The sequence below is a fragment of the Parasteatoda tepidariorum genome, chromosome 3 (genome assembly GCF_982258835.1).
Source record: "Parasteatoda tepidariorum strain Cologne lab strain chromosome 3, Ptep-v5.0, whole genome shotgun sequence".
Taxonomy (NCBI): domain Eukaryota; kingdom Metazoa; phylum Arthropoda; class Arachnida; order Araneae; family Theridiidae; genus Parasteatoda; species Parasteatoda tepidariorum.
The window spans coordinates 241690-263019 of record NC_141757.1 but is presented as its reverse complement, the minus strand read 5'-3'; the positions used below and the strand labels follow the sequence as shown (position 1 = coordinate 263019).

Here is a 21330-nt window from a genome sequence, read left to right as displayed (position 1 = left end):
GCCAAACACGCCACCAATGCCCCTCGAGCCATCTCTTTTATCTCACCTGAAGACTTGTCATATTCAGCAGTTTTAGACTCAAACCGCGAACTCAGTAACCTCCGGACTAATTCAAAATACCACAAGCGTTTCCCCTTTGATCACCCTGTTAATAAAACTTCCCTCAATCAACTCCCAAACCGAAAATACGATATCTTAATCTCGCGTCTCCGAAGCAACACAATCCAACTTAACGAAATTTATGCAAAAATAGGGCTCGTAGACTCCCCTTTGTGCGATCATTGTCAACTTCCAGAATCTGCTATCCACCTCCTCTTTGAATGCAAAAAGTTCGAGCATCAGAGACAAACACTGCGCGCCTCAATCGGAATTTTCCCACTCTCCCTTCACCGTCTTCTTAGTTATAACCAATATGACAATCTTCTCAAAAATTTAGTGGATTTTTTAATTTCAACTAAGCGTTTCTAGTCTCCAGTTTTCAAATCCCTAATTAAATGCAGTTACAAATTTTTAAGTTTTAGTTTAAGCCTCTCTGAGTGCCTGAGAAAAAGAGTATGTTTTTTTCTATTTATTAAGAATTTTGTCTTGATGAACGTGTTTCTCCAAAAGTATTGGAACCACCAAATACTAGATTTTAATTTTTTCTAATCTACCTCTCCAAAAGTGTTTTGGAAAAATATTTAATTTTGATCTCTACTGTAAATTTGTTTCACTTCTTCAAGAACAGCGTGTACTCTCACCACCTCATCGTCATCATCTTCAGCATCAACAACTCAACTCACAAAAAATACACCTTGCAGCAAGGGGGATAAAAGCGAGTAGCAGAGATCCCCCCCCCCACATCATTATCAACATCAAACCCACGAACGTTGTTTCAATAAGCAGATGAACAATAAATGCGGTGTGAAAGTAGCTGAGTTTCGATGTTTCAAAAATTATTTAACCTAATTTAACGTGTCACGTTTCTTACAGTTTTTTTTAAAACTAATTTTGCTTCTTGTGTTGGTTTTCGTGTTAAATTTTAACTGGTTAGATGAAACAAATTGAATTCTCAAGATGTTTACTAAGTTGACATTATATTCGTCAAAAGGCTGCCGGCAATTGTGGACATTAGATTACGTGTTTCCCAAGTGTTTTTGGTTTGATATGATAATTTTTAACTCCTGAATGCCATAAGTGGATTCCTAACCAGTTGATTATTCCTTGCTGTCTTCTTAAACTTAAACTTACGGTAAGTCAAACTTCAAATTGTATGATTTGATTTAAAATGAATGTTTTTCTTGTGCCATAATTAATAGGAAAATTTTATCTTTTTAAAATATATGATAATTTTGTATTCTTGATATTTGTTTTTTTATTGACTCTCTTTTTTAGTTAGTATTTGAGTTTACTTTTGTCTTAATAAACTCTAGTACATTCTACCTTACATAAATCTGGTACATTCTACCATCGTTTTTCTTTAACAAAAAAAAGTTATGCTTGTTGCACTTCCGAACTATATGTGTAACATTCCGAACTAGAGGGTAAACTTTAAGTGATTTAGCTTTTTCATTATATGCTTTATTTTATTCTATTTCTCTATTGTAAATAAAACTAGGACAATCTTAAATTATCTACGATAAATGCTTTTTTAAATTTCTCAAATGAAGATAAATATTCTACTTATTAAAACTTTTAGTTCCTTATTGAATTATGTGCGAATTTTAGTTTAAGGGTTTATACTTGTGTATTGCTTTAGTTTAAAATCTTAAATTTTTGTACTATAATTCAAAAAAATATTTATATTAAAAGTTCTCAAAAAGAAAATTTTGAAAAGTTGTATATTTAGCCTGTAAAAAATGTAACCAACTTTTTTTTTGCTGTTTATTATTCTTATTAATAAAGTGTTTTTCTGTAATATACCGTGAAAATATGCAAAACTTGAAGACTTTTGAATTAAAGTAAAATCTTAAACTGCCCTTATTTTAACTCTTATGAATGCATAACGTGAAACATTTAATTCTGAATTTTTAAACAGTCAGTTAATGTCTATCAGGCTTCATTATTGAAAATTCGTAACAAATTTTGGGGGTTTAAAAAAGTTTCTCAAACAATATTTTCATTTTCTCAGAATAAAAACTCCTCACAAATGTATATGTAAATATATTTCAATATGTATATGCAGTCAAACTTCTATTAAACGAACTTCCCTTTTACGAGTTTCTCTATTTTGTAAATTTTTTCGAGAAACCAAGAACATTTTGGAAATTTCTTCGTAAAATAACTTCCAAATAGCAAAGTGAATTTTATATTTAACGAACTTTTTTTGAGATCCACTTTCCCATTTCCGTAAAAATTCAGAACATTTTAAACTTGTTAACGCATTTTATGGGGAAAATGCCCTTTAATTTTTTGAAGCCACTTAACTTTTAGAGAAAGCAGTAAAATCCCATCTTTTTTTCCATTTCAAACGAAAAACTCAAACAAAACTAACTGATTTTATCAGTAGCCATTAAACTTAAGAACGCATGTGGAAATGCATGCTTAATATTTCTTTTATAATAAATTCAGATATAATTTTATACATAAATTTAGCTTTTAGTTTAAAATGTATGTAACATGATAGTGTAACACTGGATAATGTTTTGCTCTGTTCTTGCTTTCCATGCAGATGTCTTTTTATGGTTAAGATTTCAAAATAAATTGTAGATACTACTTAGCAAGATAAAGGTGTATTAATTGCTATTTTAATTATGTCTACTGTTTATGAATATAAAACCTGTTTTGTGTCGTTTAAGTATTTCAAAAGGTGACTTTCTATTTAGCGAATTTTCTATGTAACGAACTTATTATCGGCATTAAGCAACTTCGGTTACTATTTTTCCGCGAAAAGAGTGATTGCGTATTTGGATTTTAAGTAGCTTTTGAAGGACATAATTTTTTCTTAATTTCCTTGCGTGTCTCCGCTAAGCCACACTGTAGTTAGATTGCTATGTAATGGAAATCTATGGCTCTGATATAATTTTGGAATATAATATTGTAATTTCGAATTGACTGATGAATCATATGGTTAAATAATTCCTTAGTATAATTTCCTTTTTACAATTCGATATAGCTTAATTTTGTTGCATGGTTAGTTTTCCACTTAACTGGACAAAAGTACTTTTTCTGGAGAGTGGGAGACAGCTTATGTTCTTAGATTTTTAACTATGAAGAACTTTATTTACATGGTTTTGAAGAAAGAAAAAAAGATGTATGGTTGATATGTGAGCTGAAATGCTTTATGCTATTGTGAGCTGAAATGCTTTGCTCGGAAAATTGTAGTTTGAACTTCTAAATAGCACCTAGAATTTTAACTCTCCAATATTATAGTACTTAAATATTTAGTTTGATGACTTGAGAATACGCGCTAGAAGAGTCTGCACGTTATTAAACAAAATAAATCTAAATGTTATGCTAGTTGTGTTTTTCATGCAATTTCATAGATATTTTGTTATACAAAACTTACGTATTTTTATAACCTTGCATTGTAAGAGAAACTGCTATAATTTAAATCTTTGCAATTATAATTAAATCTGTGACAATATTCGCCCTTGAACGACATTTTTAAGGTTTTTGTTAGAAAATAATTTTTCACCCTCATGATTAACACTAGGTTTACTGACGTTTCTTATATACCTATTTCTACGAACACTCGTCAATTTGAACGAATACATATAACAGCCATTACAGAGATGCCAACTTGCTCCGGACAGCAAATATATATTTTAAAGTGGTAGTTTATCAGTTGTGGTTCTTGGTTTAATAAATTCAATTTAGTAGATCCACCACTATTTCTAAATAATTTGTAGGCTTATATTTTATTACTCAACCCTGTCCCGCTACCGTCAGGGGACATCCAGGAAGTACTGGTTGATTACAAACATTATTATAAACATGATGAATTGAAAATCAATCAATCGAAAATCGTTCAATCGAAGCACTTAATTTACAACAACGCTCAATCGTCCGCCAGTTCTGGACGATTGTTTTCAAAATGTTTTTTAATTATCTGTTCGATTCCCTTACTTATCCTTGGGGCTGTCCATAATTTCTTAATCAAATTGATAGTCAGATTTGATGGAAAGTATAGGTTACGGATGTCCCGAAATTTCGGACAGGTAAGTAATATGTTAAAGATCGTCTAGACAACTTCACGTTTGGCACTGATCCGTTTTATTGTGGAATCTTGCTTGGTACATACCCTGGGTTCCGTGATTAGTTAAACACTGATTAATATAGAAATTCGATAGGGTTCTCCTGTGGTTTACTTTTTAATGTATTCGTACGTGTGTCTTCCCTGATTTGAAATATTGACCCATTGGTTTTGCCAATTTTGTAAATTTTGTTTAAAGATATCTGCTTTAATTGAGTTTTTAGATCTAATTTCGTATAAATCAATTTTTGATTTTTGACATGCTAATTTAGCCAGACTGTCAGCCTCCTCATTGCCACGGTAGCCAACATCGGCTTTAATCCAATTAAACTTCATATTGTACCTAAAATTTTCTTTAACCATTTTGATCAAGAAACTCCTTCTTTTCCGTTCCCGGAAAAAGAATCCGAATTGAAGATTTGGTTATTGATGATCCAATGGATCGACTGAAGGTTTGCCCAGAGCTCTGCCTTAAAATTCGTAGGCTTATATAATTCACCACTTGCAAAATTTACTTAGTTATTTACCGTTTTTAATTATTTTAGCATGTCTGGAGCAGTTGGCATCTCTGCACTTAGAAAACAATGTAGTTATATACTATAAGAAAAATATATGTGATATATATTTATGAAATATTCTTGTATTTTATTTTTCAATACTCTAACTAAACAACTGAAACCTTCAAAATCTGTTATCAATTGACATTCTGCGTTTGTTCTTTCTATTATTGCCTATCGCAATAGTTGCTTATAGATTCTTAGTTATTATTGATGTGAAGTTTGCATGTTTACTCAAAATTTTGTCGAAATTACGATCTCGTCAAATTGATGCATATTTATAGAGATATACCACAAAGAGAATTTTAAAGATTTTGAAAGAAATAGACTTCAACATATATTTACCTCAATCAATGGATAAAAGTCATTACAAGACATAAAATAAAAATGTTCTGTAATTTTCCTTATAAAATTCGAAATGCGTCAAAATGACGCGTCCCGCGTAAACCTAGTGTTAAAAAACATTCTTAAGCTTTTCCTGTTTTGGAAGAAGTAATTTCGCCAAAGTTCGTATTAATTTAAATAAATTTCAATTATTGTAAATTATTCAATAACATTTTTACTGTTAATTTTTTTAATGATCATTTTTTTTAAAAAAAAGATTGAATGAAGGGTCGAAAGTGTAGTTTATACCCAAATTTTTCGGTGCTCTAATTTCTGTCAGTTTAGACTATAAGCTGGCTTATAGTTTATTTTAATAGACGTTTGTTTGTAAAACTTTCAGAGTTCGTAAGCTGGAAATGAATCAAATTTTAATTAAAGATGACAGATTATTTAAAATCCTGAGTTTTGATAGTTTGGTAAATTTGGAAGGTTACTTGAGGGCAAAGATGGGACACTGTTTTTTGATGCTCTAATAACAATAAAATATGTTAATTATAAGAGCTATCTAATATGAACTAAAATGTCTGTTAGATTATCAGAGTTATATTTGTACTAAAATAAAGAAATTTAAAAAGAAATTTCATTCATAATCTAAAATTTATCGAAAATTGACTTTCTAAATTAAAGTAATTTTCATGATGAATAACTGTTTATCTAATATCTAAATAACTACAAATAAGCACAAATTAAAAAAACTGTTTGAAAGTGAGCAGTGTTTCAAAGATTAAATTTTAAGCCATATTAAGTGATGTTTATCAAATTTGTAAATTGAATGTTAAGTTAACAATATATTTTAGCGGAATTTTGATTTTTGTCGGATATGATTGATTTTAGTTCGACTATTTATATGCCAGAAATTTTTCAGAATTAGGATTCTTAAATTTACCTTGATTGCACGTTAGTTTGTTTCAAAACCAAAATATTGGTTCTTTATTCTTGAACACTTTTGCTACCATACTTTATTACATTAATCTTAATCAGATTGTTTCACACTTTATTTTAGTATTCATGAACATGTTTTTTCACTTTTAGGTCTGCCTTCTGGGAGTCTTGTCATATTTTCTGAGTTTTTCTGATGATACCTACTGACGAAGCCACCTGTTTTCATCATAAAAGGTCATTTTATAAGTCTTTCAAAATGTTAATGCTGATAATTCACTCTAATTTTGAATGGCTTGTGCATATTTTGTAGTGTTTAATATATCTCATTTGCTAAATAATCTGATACAGATTATCCTTACTTATTTTATTAAAGCAAGATTGGAATTCAGTGATTTGTAAATAACTTCTTTAAAGTAAAATTTTTATCATTAATTAAAAATTAATTTTTCAAATATTTAATGATAACTGAAAGGCGGGCGAGAATCGTAATATTCCGGCTAAAAATAATTCTTATTGGTTCACCAAGAGTTGTTAATAACAAAATCTTATTGATAAACTTATAGAAGTTACTGCCCAAAGGAGGGGTGCCCATCTCAGTTTTCTTGACCTGATGTGCAACAGCAGACGTTCCGATTGAGCCCTCCCCCCCCCCAAAGTTTAGCACTCATTTTATCGACCCTACTGAAGGAATAACCTTTAATATCTAATGGGAAAAGCTTTGTGTTGGATACTAAATAAAACAATCCAACTGTTCACTGATTTCAATTGTTTGTGATCCCCAAACTATTTTTATTTTGGCACAACATTGTTTTGTTTTTATATTTTGCTTTAATATACAGATGTGTCATCTCAGAAAAATCTTCAATTGTTTGTTTTCAAAATTTCTTAGAATGTTTCTCTTGAATCATGCAGTTCAATCGATTCTTTTTTATTGTTAGGACTATTCTTCAGAAATTTAATTTCAAAATATTTTGTGAGGGGCCCGGAAAATTTGGATCTTGGGCCTGAATTTGTCCTGATCGGTCCCTGGATATGTACATATAGAAGGTAAATCAAAATCCCCAATTTCATAGGCACACTATACAAAATTTAATATAAATTACATTCATGAAAAATGTATATGCAGAGGTAATGTAAGCAAGTTTTGTATGTTATTCCCCACAGATGTTTAGTATGTGCTTTTGTTTTACAACATCCATCAAGCACAAAATGTACCTGTCAAACATTTTTGCAACCTGCCTGAATTAGTTAAATCAATCAATAATTAACATTATTCAACTAATAAACACTGTTTAAATTCTAATAATAAGTTGAATGGTTTCATACTATATTTTCTTTTTCTTGCCAATTATAATGACACTAGCTGACCCGGCAAACGATGTTTTGCCATATGAATTATTTCTAGAGTATGAAAATATATCTTATTTATTGTAAATGTGTGCGTATGTGGTATATGAGTGGAAGAGGCATGGAGCGCTGGGAACGATGACGGAATGTGAAAGTAACAACACACCAAATATTTTTTTTAAATTTATTGCAACTTTTTCTTATAAATTATATATACAACGAATTCTGAAAATATTAGTCAACAATATTAATCTCTTAGTGCAATGGAGTGTACAATATTTTTTGTCATTCCATCTTTAGCTAACACAAATAAACTGGATGGTTTGCCCACTCGAGAGTATGCCACGTATCTGTGCGAAAAACATGGTGTGTTCAAGTCTAAGACGCAAACAGACATTGTTTGGCCTTATCATTGCGAATGCCAATCTAATGGGGAACTGAATGCGTTTAAATTGAATTGGCACATCTGTGGGGGCATAATAGGGATTGGCACATAATAGGGATTCGTGGAAGTAATATACTTTCATCCCGGAATTTGTCATTTAAAATAATGACTTCGATGACGTTGTTCATTAATTTTTTAATGACTAATCGCGTGCCGTTGCACAGCCAAGGTGGGTTCAAATTACGAAGCAAAATAACCGGAGATCCAACTTTGAGTACTAAATTATGCGGTGATATGCCAGGTAAATCCAATGAGTTTAAAAACTCTGTTGGAAAATTTGCAGCTTCAATGGGATCGCAAACTGCATTAACGGATTTGCATGTCACCAAGTTACCTGGCAATAACTGTTGCATCTACAGATTCAATTCGTTGACGTCCACATTTTTTGCTGCTAAAATCACCCTTTCTGCCAGCCACTCATGATGAATGCATTGCGTGTGTACATCGGGAAATATTAGGCTAATGAGAGCATCTTGTGAATCAATGATTGTGCAGAAATCGTCCGGTAATTTAAGCATCCAGTCTCATCCTTAGTAACCTTTCCACCACCGATATCTAACAATTGTTTTGAGAATGTTTCAGCAGATGGATCTTGAAGCATTTGGACGCGCATATTTACTTTTAGTAGAACTTTTTCAACATTACGCCAAAGTGGAGATGATCTCAAGAAAGCATTGATCTCATCAGCGTACATTAAACGCGGAATGACGAAGTGTTTGTCTGAAATCACCTGAAAGGAGTAACAGAGTGCCGCCAAATAATTTGTCATTATTTTTTTATATCTTTCAATGTCCTGTTCAACGCCTCAAGCGATTTTTGTGTTCCATAGTGCAATCATCCCAGATGATAATTTTACTGTGTTTTAACACTGTGGCCATAGAAGAAATATTTTTTATGTTGCACACTGCATCTGGGTTGTTTTGAATATTTAGTGGCAGCTTAAATACTGAATGAGCTGTTCTTCCTCCGTCCAATAAAATTGCCGCAATGCCAGATGATGCAACGGCCAACGCGATGCCATTATTTGATCGTATTTCACCGAGAATTAGCGAAGTAATTAATGTTTTGCCAGTTCCACCTGGTGCATCAGGAAAAAAATCCACATTGTCCTGCTGAAACTGCGAGCATAATGCGGTCATAAATGCTCCTTTGTTTCTCATTCATTAGTGGAACATTGCGAGTAACAATCACTGCCATTTTTATCGCATTGTATTGAAGTTCACGATTCATGTCAGTGTTTAATAAATCAGATGCACTTCGATTTGGCGAAAGCATACCGAAATGACTGAGTGGCAATTTGGCAATAATAATGCAAAGATCCTCAATAACAATCAGTGCTTCATTGTACATAGCATCGCTGAATACTATCGTTAGATCGTTGCAACGTGTGCGATATTGATACCGTATATCATCAGTCATCGAATCTTTGTAATATTCTCATAACGTTTCTATACGGGCCGAGAAACATGTAGCTAATACTATAGCAAATAGTAGACTATTTTGCTTTGCAGTACAGTTCAATGCTGCTTCAGCAAGCATACATTCCCACTGGTTGTCGTCTTCCAGCAAGCCGAGTGCAAAGCTTGCATCTTCATACGTTGGATGCTGATTTCCATCGACTTTACATATATCTTGAAATGACAATGAGCCGGTGTAATTAACCAACAACAGTCGAAAATAAAAGCACTGTCTGCCTTGGATTGACTGTAAATATTCTCACCAAGGCGTTTGATTTGAATAAACCGGGACATGCATCAACCGGTGTGCCTTGCTTGTGGGGTGTCCATTTTTTTGAACTCATGTGAAATAGGGTGGTACTTCTGAGTAGAGTAATGTCCGTGCAAAGACGTGCATCCGTACGATTACCCAATTCAAAAAATTTGGCGAGTGTAGTTTTTGGTGGATTTATAGCTCGGTCAATCGCTGTCTCGTTCGTGAAATATACGCTCTGACCGTTTTTAAGATGGACGGCTAAATGAATAACGGTTGGATCCCGTTCATTAATTGGGAAACCAAAGATACGTCACAGCTTCATTGGAGCTGATGTACCGGCCTATTTGGTAAAGCGTTATTTCGTCGTTGTTATTCACTGGAAGAGCAGTCACATTGGTATTTTCAACTCTAAGTACTGCTATATCATTGCCTTTATTCACATACTTGCAAATATATTTGATGCTCTTTTAAGGGCATGCATAAGTATTAGAGTTTAATATGACTTGTTGCAACGTGCGTGAATATTATTTTTGATTTATTATGTTTCTATGTCTAGTTTGGATCCGAATACGATTAAATAAAGATATATTTAAAATATACGTTAAATCTGTCCAAAAAATGAAAAAAAAATTAGATACAAACCATTCTCGAATCCTTCTGAAGGTACACAGAAAATTTCATTTAAATCAGTCCAGCCGTTTAGGAGGAGTTCAGTGACATACACACGAACAGACGAAATATATATATATATATATAAAGATTGTGTGATTTACAATTTGGCAGGAAACAAGAATTTGCTGTAACTTTTGGATACTTCAATAAAAATGTGCCTTGATGCTTGTAGTTGATTTAACAAATCACAATGTAGAAATATTTCAACTCTTGTGAGAATTTTACGAGCTTTCTGCAACAGACATCTCTAATACTAATACCTTTCTTAGAAACATTTTTAATAGAAGCAAATATAGATGTTACTTATTTAAAGTAACAAAAGTGCTTTTTGTTTACAAAAATAGACTTTGTGTATGGAACAGAACAGTATATATATTTTTTAATAATGTATATTTTTAATAATAAAATCACGAGCATTTTTTTCATCACTGATATGCGAGAACGGGATTTTTTTAATATAATTCTGCAGAAAGTTCGGTAGGAAAAAAATATGTTGAAAAATTTTGCAGATAAAAACCCTAACCTCTTTTCAAATAAAAAAAAAATATTTCTGCAGGAATTCTGTAATATTATGCGACAATGTCCCCACGATTCTGCCACGTGGATCTCAACACAAAATAAAACATGGTTTATCACCATAATAAATTCAAATAATATCTTTTGATGACGAGTGAGATTAGCATGAAACCACTAAATTGAAAAGGCAAAGTAACAAAGGCTTTCATAGAAATATCTATTCATTATACTTTGATGATTTCTTGAGCATGAATTTTCAATAAAGATCCACGTACAGAAAAATATTGAAATGAGATATAGAAATTTGACCCTCATATGATTTTTTATATTTATTTAAAAATTAGTACGATAGATCAAACAACATTAACAATATAGAATTAAAAGTGCTAATTAGTTCAAGGATTTAAATTAAGTGTTCAATGGTTAAGCGTTTCTAAAGTTATATCAAATGGCACTTTGGACTCATTCGATACATTTCAATAAAATGATAAAACTATATTGATAATTTACGATCAGGTCCAAAAAAAAAAAAAAGCAGAGAATCGAAATTTACACTCTGCAATTTATAACTTAGTTTTTATATTTCAAAATAATAACTAAACTTGCATTTATTGAAAATTACTTTGCAAATTATTCCCAGAGCGTCAGTATAAATATTCTCTGAACATTAATTTTAACACATGTGTTATATAACTCAAAATTATAAAATAATACTTACTTTCTATATCCATGAAATCATAACTTGATCTCAACGGATAGGTTAATAGAGGCATTGATAAGTACCGTTAACTGGGGGCATGCATTTTCTCCTCCCCCAGTTAACCTTAAATGCTGCCTCGCTTTAACAGCTTTTTATTAAATTGTTTTGTTTTTTTAAATGCTTATGTAACATTGCCGAAATTGCAGGGCAGTTCCTGGATTGACTCCAGCAGTTTTACTGAACTGCCCCCCAATCTCCGCGAAAGCTTCATCTTTTTTGGCCGATGTTACTTTGTCTCCTTATTTTCTATAATCCCAAGCTTTGGTTCCACTAACTGCATCAGCAGTTCTTTTTCAGTCTCTACAGAATGCCACTTTTGAGCCTTGTTAAATTAAGAAGAAAAAATAAATAACTGGTAGGAATAATCAAGCATACAACTTCAAGAGTAAACAAGGAACACGGTTATCACTTATTTCTTATCCAATAGGAAAATGCCTATAACTGCCGGTCAAGTAACCCGCAGTTTAGAAACCGACGGTCAAAAAATAATGGTGGAATCTCTTTTGAACTCTCGGTCAAAGTTTCCAAACGGGGGGGATTTCGGAATTGGGAGTTGCGCATTAGGTCAGAGTCAACGGTTAATACGGGGGGGGGGGATGGTAAAGGGATGAAAGGCTGAGGCAACCTTGCTTGGCCCGAGGAACCAGGGACCTGTGGCACGCCTGGGCGAAGCGTTTCCGCTGAGCCACCGGGAGTCTTATTGATAAACGAGTCTTGCCCCTAAATTATTTATTAACAGTTGATATTCGCAAATTTGAGTATTTGCATTTAAATTGTACCATGTATTAAAATGGTTGATAACTTTAAGCAAAAAATATTTAAGCTAGATTAACTTAAAATCCGGTTACGCGTCTTGTAAATTGGCAGCTTAAATTTATACTTCAAAAATAACTGTTAAACTTCAGACATTTTTTTTAGGAAAAGTTCAATCATATCCTCTAATCTTAACGCATTATTCGTTACAAAATAATAGAAAATAAGGATTTAAATTAAAATTAAAAATAAGCTAAAACAAACTTTCAAGAAAAAAAATTATTTATTGTAATTTAAGCTTCAGTTCAGCATGTTCCTGGCAGCTGGTTCAGAAGGGCGATTTGGTCCTACATTTTTGTAGGCGAATAGTGAAACATTACGAATTAGTATTGAATAGTTTAGTATTAAAAGTTTTAAACTCAAAAGTTTAAGATGAGGAACAATACGCTATTTTTTAACGTCAAACTAGAACATTTCTAGAAATCTGCCTTTCTTTATTCTGATGCACTCTTTAGCAATGAGTTGCATATTTCGGCCTTTGGATTTTTAAACAAATTTAACAGTTTCATATCAAAGTATAAAAAACGAAAATACTACTGACCATTTTAATTTAAGATAGACTGTATCAAATTTAATATTTAATTTATAATTTTAATTTATTGAAATTTAATTTTTTGAAGTTTAGCTTGATTGGGGGTTTAACTTAATGGAAGCGTTATTGCTGTCAGTGAAAGGGGATAAAATAAATACTGTTTGCTGGCAGGATCCAAAAGCAAACTCGTATTATTCCTTGAAACCCGGAGAATTTCCTTCCAGAAACAAATTTTTAAACAAACGTGATAATTAGTGCAAGTAGTAATTACTCTTAGAAATATATTCTATCTCATAAAATATATTTCTACTAATTTGAATTATGAGGACCGATACCGCCTAATCCCTGCGAAGCATTGCCCGCCAAGTATGGCAAAACATCTACTTTTGTTTCTTATAATGAAAGTAAAGTACGTACTTCGGTACTTTTTAAATCTAGTACTTTTTATTTGTATTTTCGTTGCATTTTGAGGGAAAGAGTAAAAAATTTTGTAACAAATGTCTAAAAATTAGCTACTTTTGAGAATTTTTTTTTAAAATTAAATATTTAAATTATCAAATATTGGTTAAGTAGTCTTTAACAGTTAACCTTTTCGAAACTCTTGATGATTTTATAAACAATCTTTGAGCAGCTTACCGAATTTTTGAGTTTACGGCTATTAATGTTGAACTCCGTAGTGTGTAATTTTGAACCTAATCCATAGGACAAGGGATTTCCTGGACCAAGTATTGTGAGAGATTTTTCCTAGGGGGAAAGATTATGACTTTTTTATGGAGCTAACCCGCATTCGAGTTACACGATTTAAAAAAATAAGAACTTCGTACAGTTAGCCAGACGGCAAAGGGATTATAACCTGCGATCCATATACAATTTAGCCTAATATTTTTCGTCAGCATTTTGTTTGGTGCGGAATTCTAATCTACGAGCCATTTCTGAGATTCGAGCCAATACCTCCTAGATGGGAGAAAGCCGCAGGACGTAAAACGATGACTCATACAGTTAGGCCCAGATTCGCTGATCACTTCTGACGATGACGGGTTTTTTTTCCTTCCGTTTCTCGACACTTTTTCGTTACTCTTCTACTAATTTTTACTTGCAACAAATTATTATATATTTTTTTTGTCTAGATTAAATGTTCTTAAATTGTGTAAAAATGCTTAATTTATTTGTTTTCAGAAATGATTAACAATAAAAATAAAGCAACTCTAACAAAAATAACTGATGTGTGAATGAAAAAAATATATTTTTAAGCATTAAATACCAGTTTTATTTTATAAATTGGAAAATTTTATCTAGCTTTTTGTTTTAAAATGTATGGATTAAAAACAAAGAAATATATTTTTCAAGGGATTTTGCACATTTATTATTATTATAGTTTTGACATAAAACTAAGAAGGGATCTAATTTTTATAATACGATACTTAAATTTTTAGTAGATGATTATTTCGGATTTTAATGATTATGTTTTGCATGTTATTAGAACTAGAAATTGTATCTAAACAATGACATAAAATGAGCTTAGGAAAATTTAGAAAATCAAATGCAGTCTTCAAACAAGGTTTAGATAGAGAAAAAAAAAACATATCAAAAGCATGATTATAATTTGTATTTTTTCCCTGTGGAAGTGTGATTGTTAGAAGTGATAAATTAAAATAAAGAAAGCAACCTTAGATAACAAATATTTTATTAAGTAGCAAATTCAAAAATCATAAATAAAAATGTAAACACAAATTTTACTGAAATATGTTAAACTTTGAGTAACATTTAAAAAAAGTATAATTTTTACCCATCACACTAATAAATTAAAATAAAGTAAGCAACCTTTGACAAATATTTTATTAAGTAGCAAATTCAAAAAATGATTAATAAAATGTAAACACAAATTTTACTGAAATATGTTAAACTTATAGTAACATTTAAAAAAGTATAATTTTTACCCATCACAACCTTAGATAACAAATATTTTATTAAGTAGCAAATTCAAAAAATGATTAATAAAATGTAAACACAAATTTTACCGAAATATGTTAAACTTAGAGTAACATTTAAAAAAGTATAATTTTTACCCATCACAACCTTAGATAACAAATATTTTATTAAGTAGCAAATTCAAAAAATGATTAATAAAATGTAAACACAAATTTTACCGAAATATGTTAAACTTAGAGTAACATTTAAAAAAGAATAATTTTTACCCATCACAACCTTACATAACAAATATTTTATTAAGTAGCAAATTCAAAAAATGATAAATAAAATGTAAACACAAATTTTACTGAAATATGTTAAACTTTGAGTAACATTTAAAAAAGTATAATTTTTACCTATCAACTTAGATTTTTAGTGGATTTCATAAGTGTTTTTAATTTTCTTTCTTTAGCTTTTGAATGGGAGGCATAACAAATGCTATCATTTTTCAATTTACAATAGTTATTTAATAAGATGTTTACAAATTTCTTTACAATACAATGAATGACAACATCTGAAGAATGTTCATTATCACAATAATCAAAATTTAAGTGTTTCTCTTCATCATTCAATACAGCTTTGATTATGTTTAAAGAAATAATTCTCTGATTATGAACTTTTAAAAAATTTTCTTCAAATTCAGTTAATAGTTTTGAAATAATTACATAAGAGTACAAACCAATAGTTATAACTTCCTCCACAGGGTACTTTAGTCCACCACGATCTTGATGGTGAATCAAAATGTTATTTTCATGATAAAGAATTTCTTCATCTCTTGTTAACAATAACTTACAAAAAGGGCAATTTTTAAGGAATTTTAATGTTGAATGAACGGCATAACCAGCAAGGTAAACAATAACAGGCATAATTCTATTAGATTGTAGCAAATCCTCTTCTGTTACATTTATTTCAAATTTGTTATTGCATAGTAAATTACTGTTAAGAAATTCAGATTCGTTCTCAATATTGTTTAAATCTATTTTAACATAGCCAAAAACATTTGATTTTAAAATCAATGGCAAAGTAGATTGAAGCCTCAGCTTCATTTCTGATTCATATAATTGAGTTATTGATATATCATACTGGCCGCCAGCTAATTGTCTATATTTACCGAATCTTGCTTCTAAACTATCAGTTTGAAATTTACCTGCCAGTATAAATTTTAAACCTAACTCTTCAGTGCAATAGCGACAAATTTTTTGTATGCCTTGTGTTGTTAAAGATAAGGCTAAGTGAGTTTCAGAGGTTAATCTACCAGTATCAGAAATAGCTTTGCCCCATAATGATAACCATTCAAGAAATGCGCTTAAATATCTAAAAGAAAAATCGTTTAATCTCAAGGGCTTTTGATATTCATTCCTTTTATGAAATCCTTTAGTTACTGTTCTAACATTCATAATATCCCACCAATTTACAAAAATTTCTATATATTCTGCTGTTGATATTAGATCTAAAATATTACATTTTTCCTTAAGTGAATTTATAGCTCCTATTAACTGTCTATTGAATATATTTAAAGCAAGTTTTACGTTTTGTCTTTCAATGTTAGAAGGAAAAAGAGATTTTGTAATCAATGTGGGTGCATACTTAACCAAATTAGACCTTTCAAATTCGTGTAACTTACGTAAAGCTTGAAATGAAGCAGTTTTTAATGGTACATTTTTTACATTATCATTAGTGTCAATATCATTAGTAACATCTACCTGAAATTCTGGATAAAACATACAAGAATTATAATTTTTTTGATTTAGCCAATTGTTCCTAACACACTTAATTATATGAACACTATCAATAATAAAAAATAATTTTCTACTGCTATCAAATGGGTGTGGATATTCAACCTGAACTTTAGGAGGTGTTGAAAATTTGGACATTGCCTTGCGGTTTATAGAATTATTGTCACTTATGACACAAAATGTATGAAAACCTATAGTTTCAAGACCAATTAATGTCTTTTTAATAAACTCATAGAGTGCATCAGCATTCACGGTTTTTACTGGCATTATTGCTACAACATCTTTGAAACTTGATTCCACACTCTGCACCATATAAACATAGGCAGAGTTAGCAGCCTCAATAGAATTATATGATGCTCCTAATATATCGCCACCCTTAAAGTCAAAAAAAGGTTTTAAATGGACTTCATCTATCATAACAGTAACGGTTTTATCTGCATCAGTTAAATAATCAAATTTCTGTTTAATGTAAGATAAGAAGTTTTCCTCAGTGGATTCATTTTTAGGACTAATATCATATGACATAATCAATTTTTTTATAGTTGAATGATGCGGTAGAATAACATAACCACTGCTTCTCAAAAAATTATATGCATGAGGAGATATAGATAAAAACAATGAAGAAAAAATGAGAAAGTCTGTAGAGTATCGGTTTTGATTTTTTTGAGTAAAAAGTAAAGATAGCTGCTCTTTTAGAAAGTTAATACCTAATTTTTGATTATCTGAGCTTAAGTTTTCTAATTCTGTAAGTTGGACAGTTATAGAGTTAATAAGATTTGGAATATTATCAAACTTTAGATCATTAGACTTATTTAAATAACATAAAACATTTGAAATTTGCTGAACATTACTGATGATTAGAGGAAATGTTAAATCATGAAGTTTCTTAATCTTTACATTATCAATAAAAACACTTAAAGATAGATTTTGATCAACTATTACAGTAATATATGTGGGAACCTGATCAACAAATTTGATTTTCACAAAAGAAAAACTATTTTCAATACTTACCGGATTAAAAACACCATTTAAATCCACTAAACTAGATTTTTCTATCAGTTCAATTAGAGTATCTACTTTAAATTTTACATTATGCTGTTCATAAAGTTCTAAACTTTCAGCAAGGACGCTTTCCAACTGGCACATTTCTATTCTTTTTCTCTTTGCCTCTGGCTCTTCTCGAATTGGCTCATTTTTGGTCATATATTCTGGACATCCAGGAAATATAGATGGAATAGCCTCCTTTGTTAACCTTGGTTGTTCATAGGGCACAACTGTTTTCTTTCCAGTTTTTTCACAAACAAATTCCACAGCTTTCCTAATGTCATTTTCCTTGAAATGCATCTCACATACCTATAACAAAATGAATACATTATTTATATGTGCATTTAAAATAAATATTATATGCTATATTCATGCATGAAAAATTAATAGATTTTTGTAGAAAAATTAAGAGATTTAAATTTCAAAATCAAATAAAAAAAAATTTGCTTTAAGCAGTTACATTATATTACGGTCAAACAAAAATGTTTTAAAGTTTGAGCAAAAATTTAATAAAATACTAAAATTATTAATATTTTTATAAAATAAAACTCTATAAAAATAACTATATATATATATAAAATAGCTATATAGTTATTTTGTCATTATACACAAAATTTATTACAATAGTTTCGATATGATTGATAAGAACAACTTAATTATTACGATTAATTTATCCACAATTTAAAATAATTTACTCTAAGTAAAAATATAATAAAGAATCATAATTACATTTTTAAAAATAAAAACAAATATTACTCACTTTAGAATTCTTTGTAACTTCAAAATCTCTTGGTATGGCGGCAAGCCATTTCTTACGTAATTCTTCATCTTTGGGAAATCCGAAAACAGACACTTTTGTGCCATCAACTTTGTAATTTCCTCTACAGTTTGGTACACAGCATTTAAATACCATTATTCATAACACTAAGAATTAAATTAATGCTGTTTATAACATTTGTAGAATAAATATAAATTTTACGAAGAACGCGTACATCAGAACACCGTCGGTTGTTTACAAATTCTAATCAAAAATATTCGCCAATTGGCTGAATGCGTACACAGGTTACAATACTTCAGAATATCGCCAATGGCTCGTTTGATCAGATTCGGATTTTTTCGAAAAAATAGCTACCCTGACTGGTTTTCCTCTGGGCCTAACTCTACTACGTCATCATCGCCTATAGTAACCCGTTGTGAGGCTTTATTCCTCTAGGAGGTATTGTTCGAGCCCTGTTCACCTGATTGGGAACACTCTATTCTCTGAGCCACCATGACTGGCTTAACTCTTGATGATTGTAATTTCTTGTACGGGATAGGATGACTCTTTTGAGCACTTAACTGCTGCAAAAGTCATTGAGTGACTGAAAATAATGTTTCTTACTATGTTGGAATAGTCGAAGGATCTTTGGAGAATAAATGTCTTGTTGAAAAAGAATTCAGCTTAAAAGGTTTGCGAAAGAAATTAGATGTGGGATGTGCATTGAAATTCTGTAAACTAAGTGTGTATACTATTTTCAAGTTATCAAACTTCTAAAAAACGCTAATAAATTATCAAACGTCTAAAAATTTAAAGGTTATAATTATTATAATATGGTTGCACTGTATACCTTGACATCAAGTTCTCTATGAAATCTAGGAGAGAGTTCCGCGGCAAGTTGAAACTTTAGTGGTTTTTTGTTAATATCCCTTAGTTGTATCCGGTACACTAATGGTAATTATCGGTCGTATCATTTGGGTACGGTGGTATCGCCTATTATCAAAGCCTTGGAATATAAATTTTTGACATTCTATTTATAAATTTTGAAATCTCCTAAAAATACATTTGTTTGTCCTTGTTATGCGAGAGGACAGAAACCAATGGACATATGTTGAGGTTCCAGTTTTTAGTCGAAGAACTACTTAAAGACTAAATTTTTTTAAAAGTAATATTACATCAGAATACTTTTTCTACTTGAAAAATAACTCAATCTTAGATGTATTTATTCATTTGAGTTTGACAAAAAATACTTTTGTCTACTATATGTATGCATTGAAAATATTTAAAAATTTCAATAATCTATATATATATTTCTTACACGGCACCAAAAAAAAAGCCTCATTACAACTCCCCGAATGGCAACGTTAGAAAATCGACCAATGATTGCTGCTAAAAATGTCACATGAGGTGGCTCAACATATAGCGCTTTTAAAAATGAAAACAATATCCAGAGTGAGCATTATCAGGTTGTTCAATTCAGATTCATGCCCTAAAAACATGATAATATTTAATTTAAACTCAATTAGGAATTAATTAGGCTGGCATTCTCCATGACTATGAATAAGTCACAAGGTCAGACTATTGAGAAAATCAGTTTAGTATTGACTAAACAAGTTTTTAGTCATGGAAAAAATTTATGTTGGCCTGTCAAGAGTTAAGTCATTTGACAGCCTTTCAGTAATTTCTCCAAGATGCCAAATCTATAATTGTGTTTTCAAAGAAATTCTAAATGCTTAGTGTTAATTTCTTAGAGCTCAGCGGAAAAAAATGTTTTTTGGAAAAATTTTTATTGAAACTTCTATTGGCAGTAGGCAAGGGGAACTGCCAAAATCAAAACTTCCCGATTAGAAATGCAGCATGGCGACCTCCACGTGGTATTTCTCGGGTAATACTAACAGCCAATTTATTGTATGTAAAACTAATTTGTTCTAAAATGTTATGTACTTTATCACAAATGTTAATTAATATAGAAATTGATTTCAATAATGCTGATCACCAAAAAATATTTCATTTGGCAATAAAACAAATTTTGAAAATGAAAGACTTTTTGAAGGTTATTATCTCACAAGGAAAAGTTAAGGTTTAAAGTTTATACTTTTAAATAATAAAATTTTTTTCTAAAACTTTCAGAATTTTTAGCATTAACTAATTTATTATACACATTCAGTTGAATTTGGGTGAGTAACTGCAATATTTGATAATTTATTTTGCTAATATGTTTCTCATTTAGCTGATGTTTTGATTTTTTTCACCATGTACAATCTAAATAGCTAATATACTTTTTTAAAAGCCAATAAGAACATTGGTAGAATTCTTCTACATAAGTACAATACTATGTCTTTCTGCTAGAACATTGTGTTCATTGGCGAGCGAGTGGTTCACGGCGTGAACTACATAGGATTGCGTAGCAATTCTCGGGGGTTGGCGAACGTCAGCGAGCGGGGGGCGGAGCCTCCTAGTTTAATGTTATTAAACCAAAAACTTTTAGCACAAAATTTAAATTTTTGGATTTAAAAATTTCAGGAGTCGAATCTGTTTTTTGATTTTGTATAAATATTTTTCGAATTTCACAATTTAAATGTGTAAGTTCATATCATTGAATTTCAAAAGATTTTGTGCTCAATATTTTGAGTGAATTCAATATGGAATATATCTATCACAAATTGTTATTTTATTACATTTTAAAATAAAAATTTTTAGCATTTTTAAAAAAAATCATTTTTAATTTAGTAGATTTCAGAGATTCCTACAAATAGTTTTTTCTTTAACTTTTTAAACAAACTTTTATCAAACGTGTCTGAAGTGAATTTATGGAAAACTAGTTTCTGAAAGTAGAAATAAAATTATATAAAATGTGGAACTTCTAAAAATTTACCAAATTAAAAATCCTTTATCTGCAAAAAATTTTCATATTTTGGTTTCTGGTTATTTTAAGTTTTCTCTTTCAATAAACTTAGATCTAATAAGATCTTTATAAAATTTTATAAATTTCATATTTCAACTTTTTAAATAAAATTTATGATTATTTTG

General features: G+C 30.4%; 1 protein-coding gene and 1 long non-coding RNA gene across 2 annotated transcripts; one reads left to right on the top strand and one right to left on the bottom strand.

Moving 5' to 3' along the window:
• Positions 1-796: 796 nt before the first annotated feature.
• LOC147812688 (uncharacterized) lies at positions 797-7437 on the top strand. The gene is made up of 2 exons (XR_015432309.1): positions 797-1231; positions 6148-7437. It is a non-coding gene; the product is annotated as an uncharacterized LOC147812688 (long non-coding RNA).
• A 7028-nt stretch (positions 7438-14465) lies between these two features.
• Positions 14466-18725, bottom strand: LOC147812687 (uncharacterized). The gene is made up of 2 exons (XM_087158551.1): positions 18304-18725; positions 14466-17852 (listed from the first exon to the last, which is right to left on the bottom strand). Exons 1-2 carry the CDS (start codon positions 18454-18456, stop codon positions 15123-15125), a joined length of 2883 nt encoding a protein of 960 aa, XP_087014677.1. The 5' UTR covers positions 18457-18725; the 3' UTR covers positions 14466-15122.
• Between the last annotated feature and the right edge of the window lie 2605 nt (positions 18726-21330).

Bases quoted from the DNA above. Each gene is read 5' to 3' on its own strand.
- LOC147812687 (XM_087158551.1), bottom strand. From the start codon at position 18,456: ATGGTATTTAAATGCTGTGTACCAAACTGTAGAGGAAATTACAAAGTT. The intron at 17,853-18,303 runs GTGAGTAATATT...ATTTTGTTATAG, and splicing joins AAGTTACAAAGAATTCTAAA to GTATGTGAGATGCATTTCAA.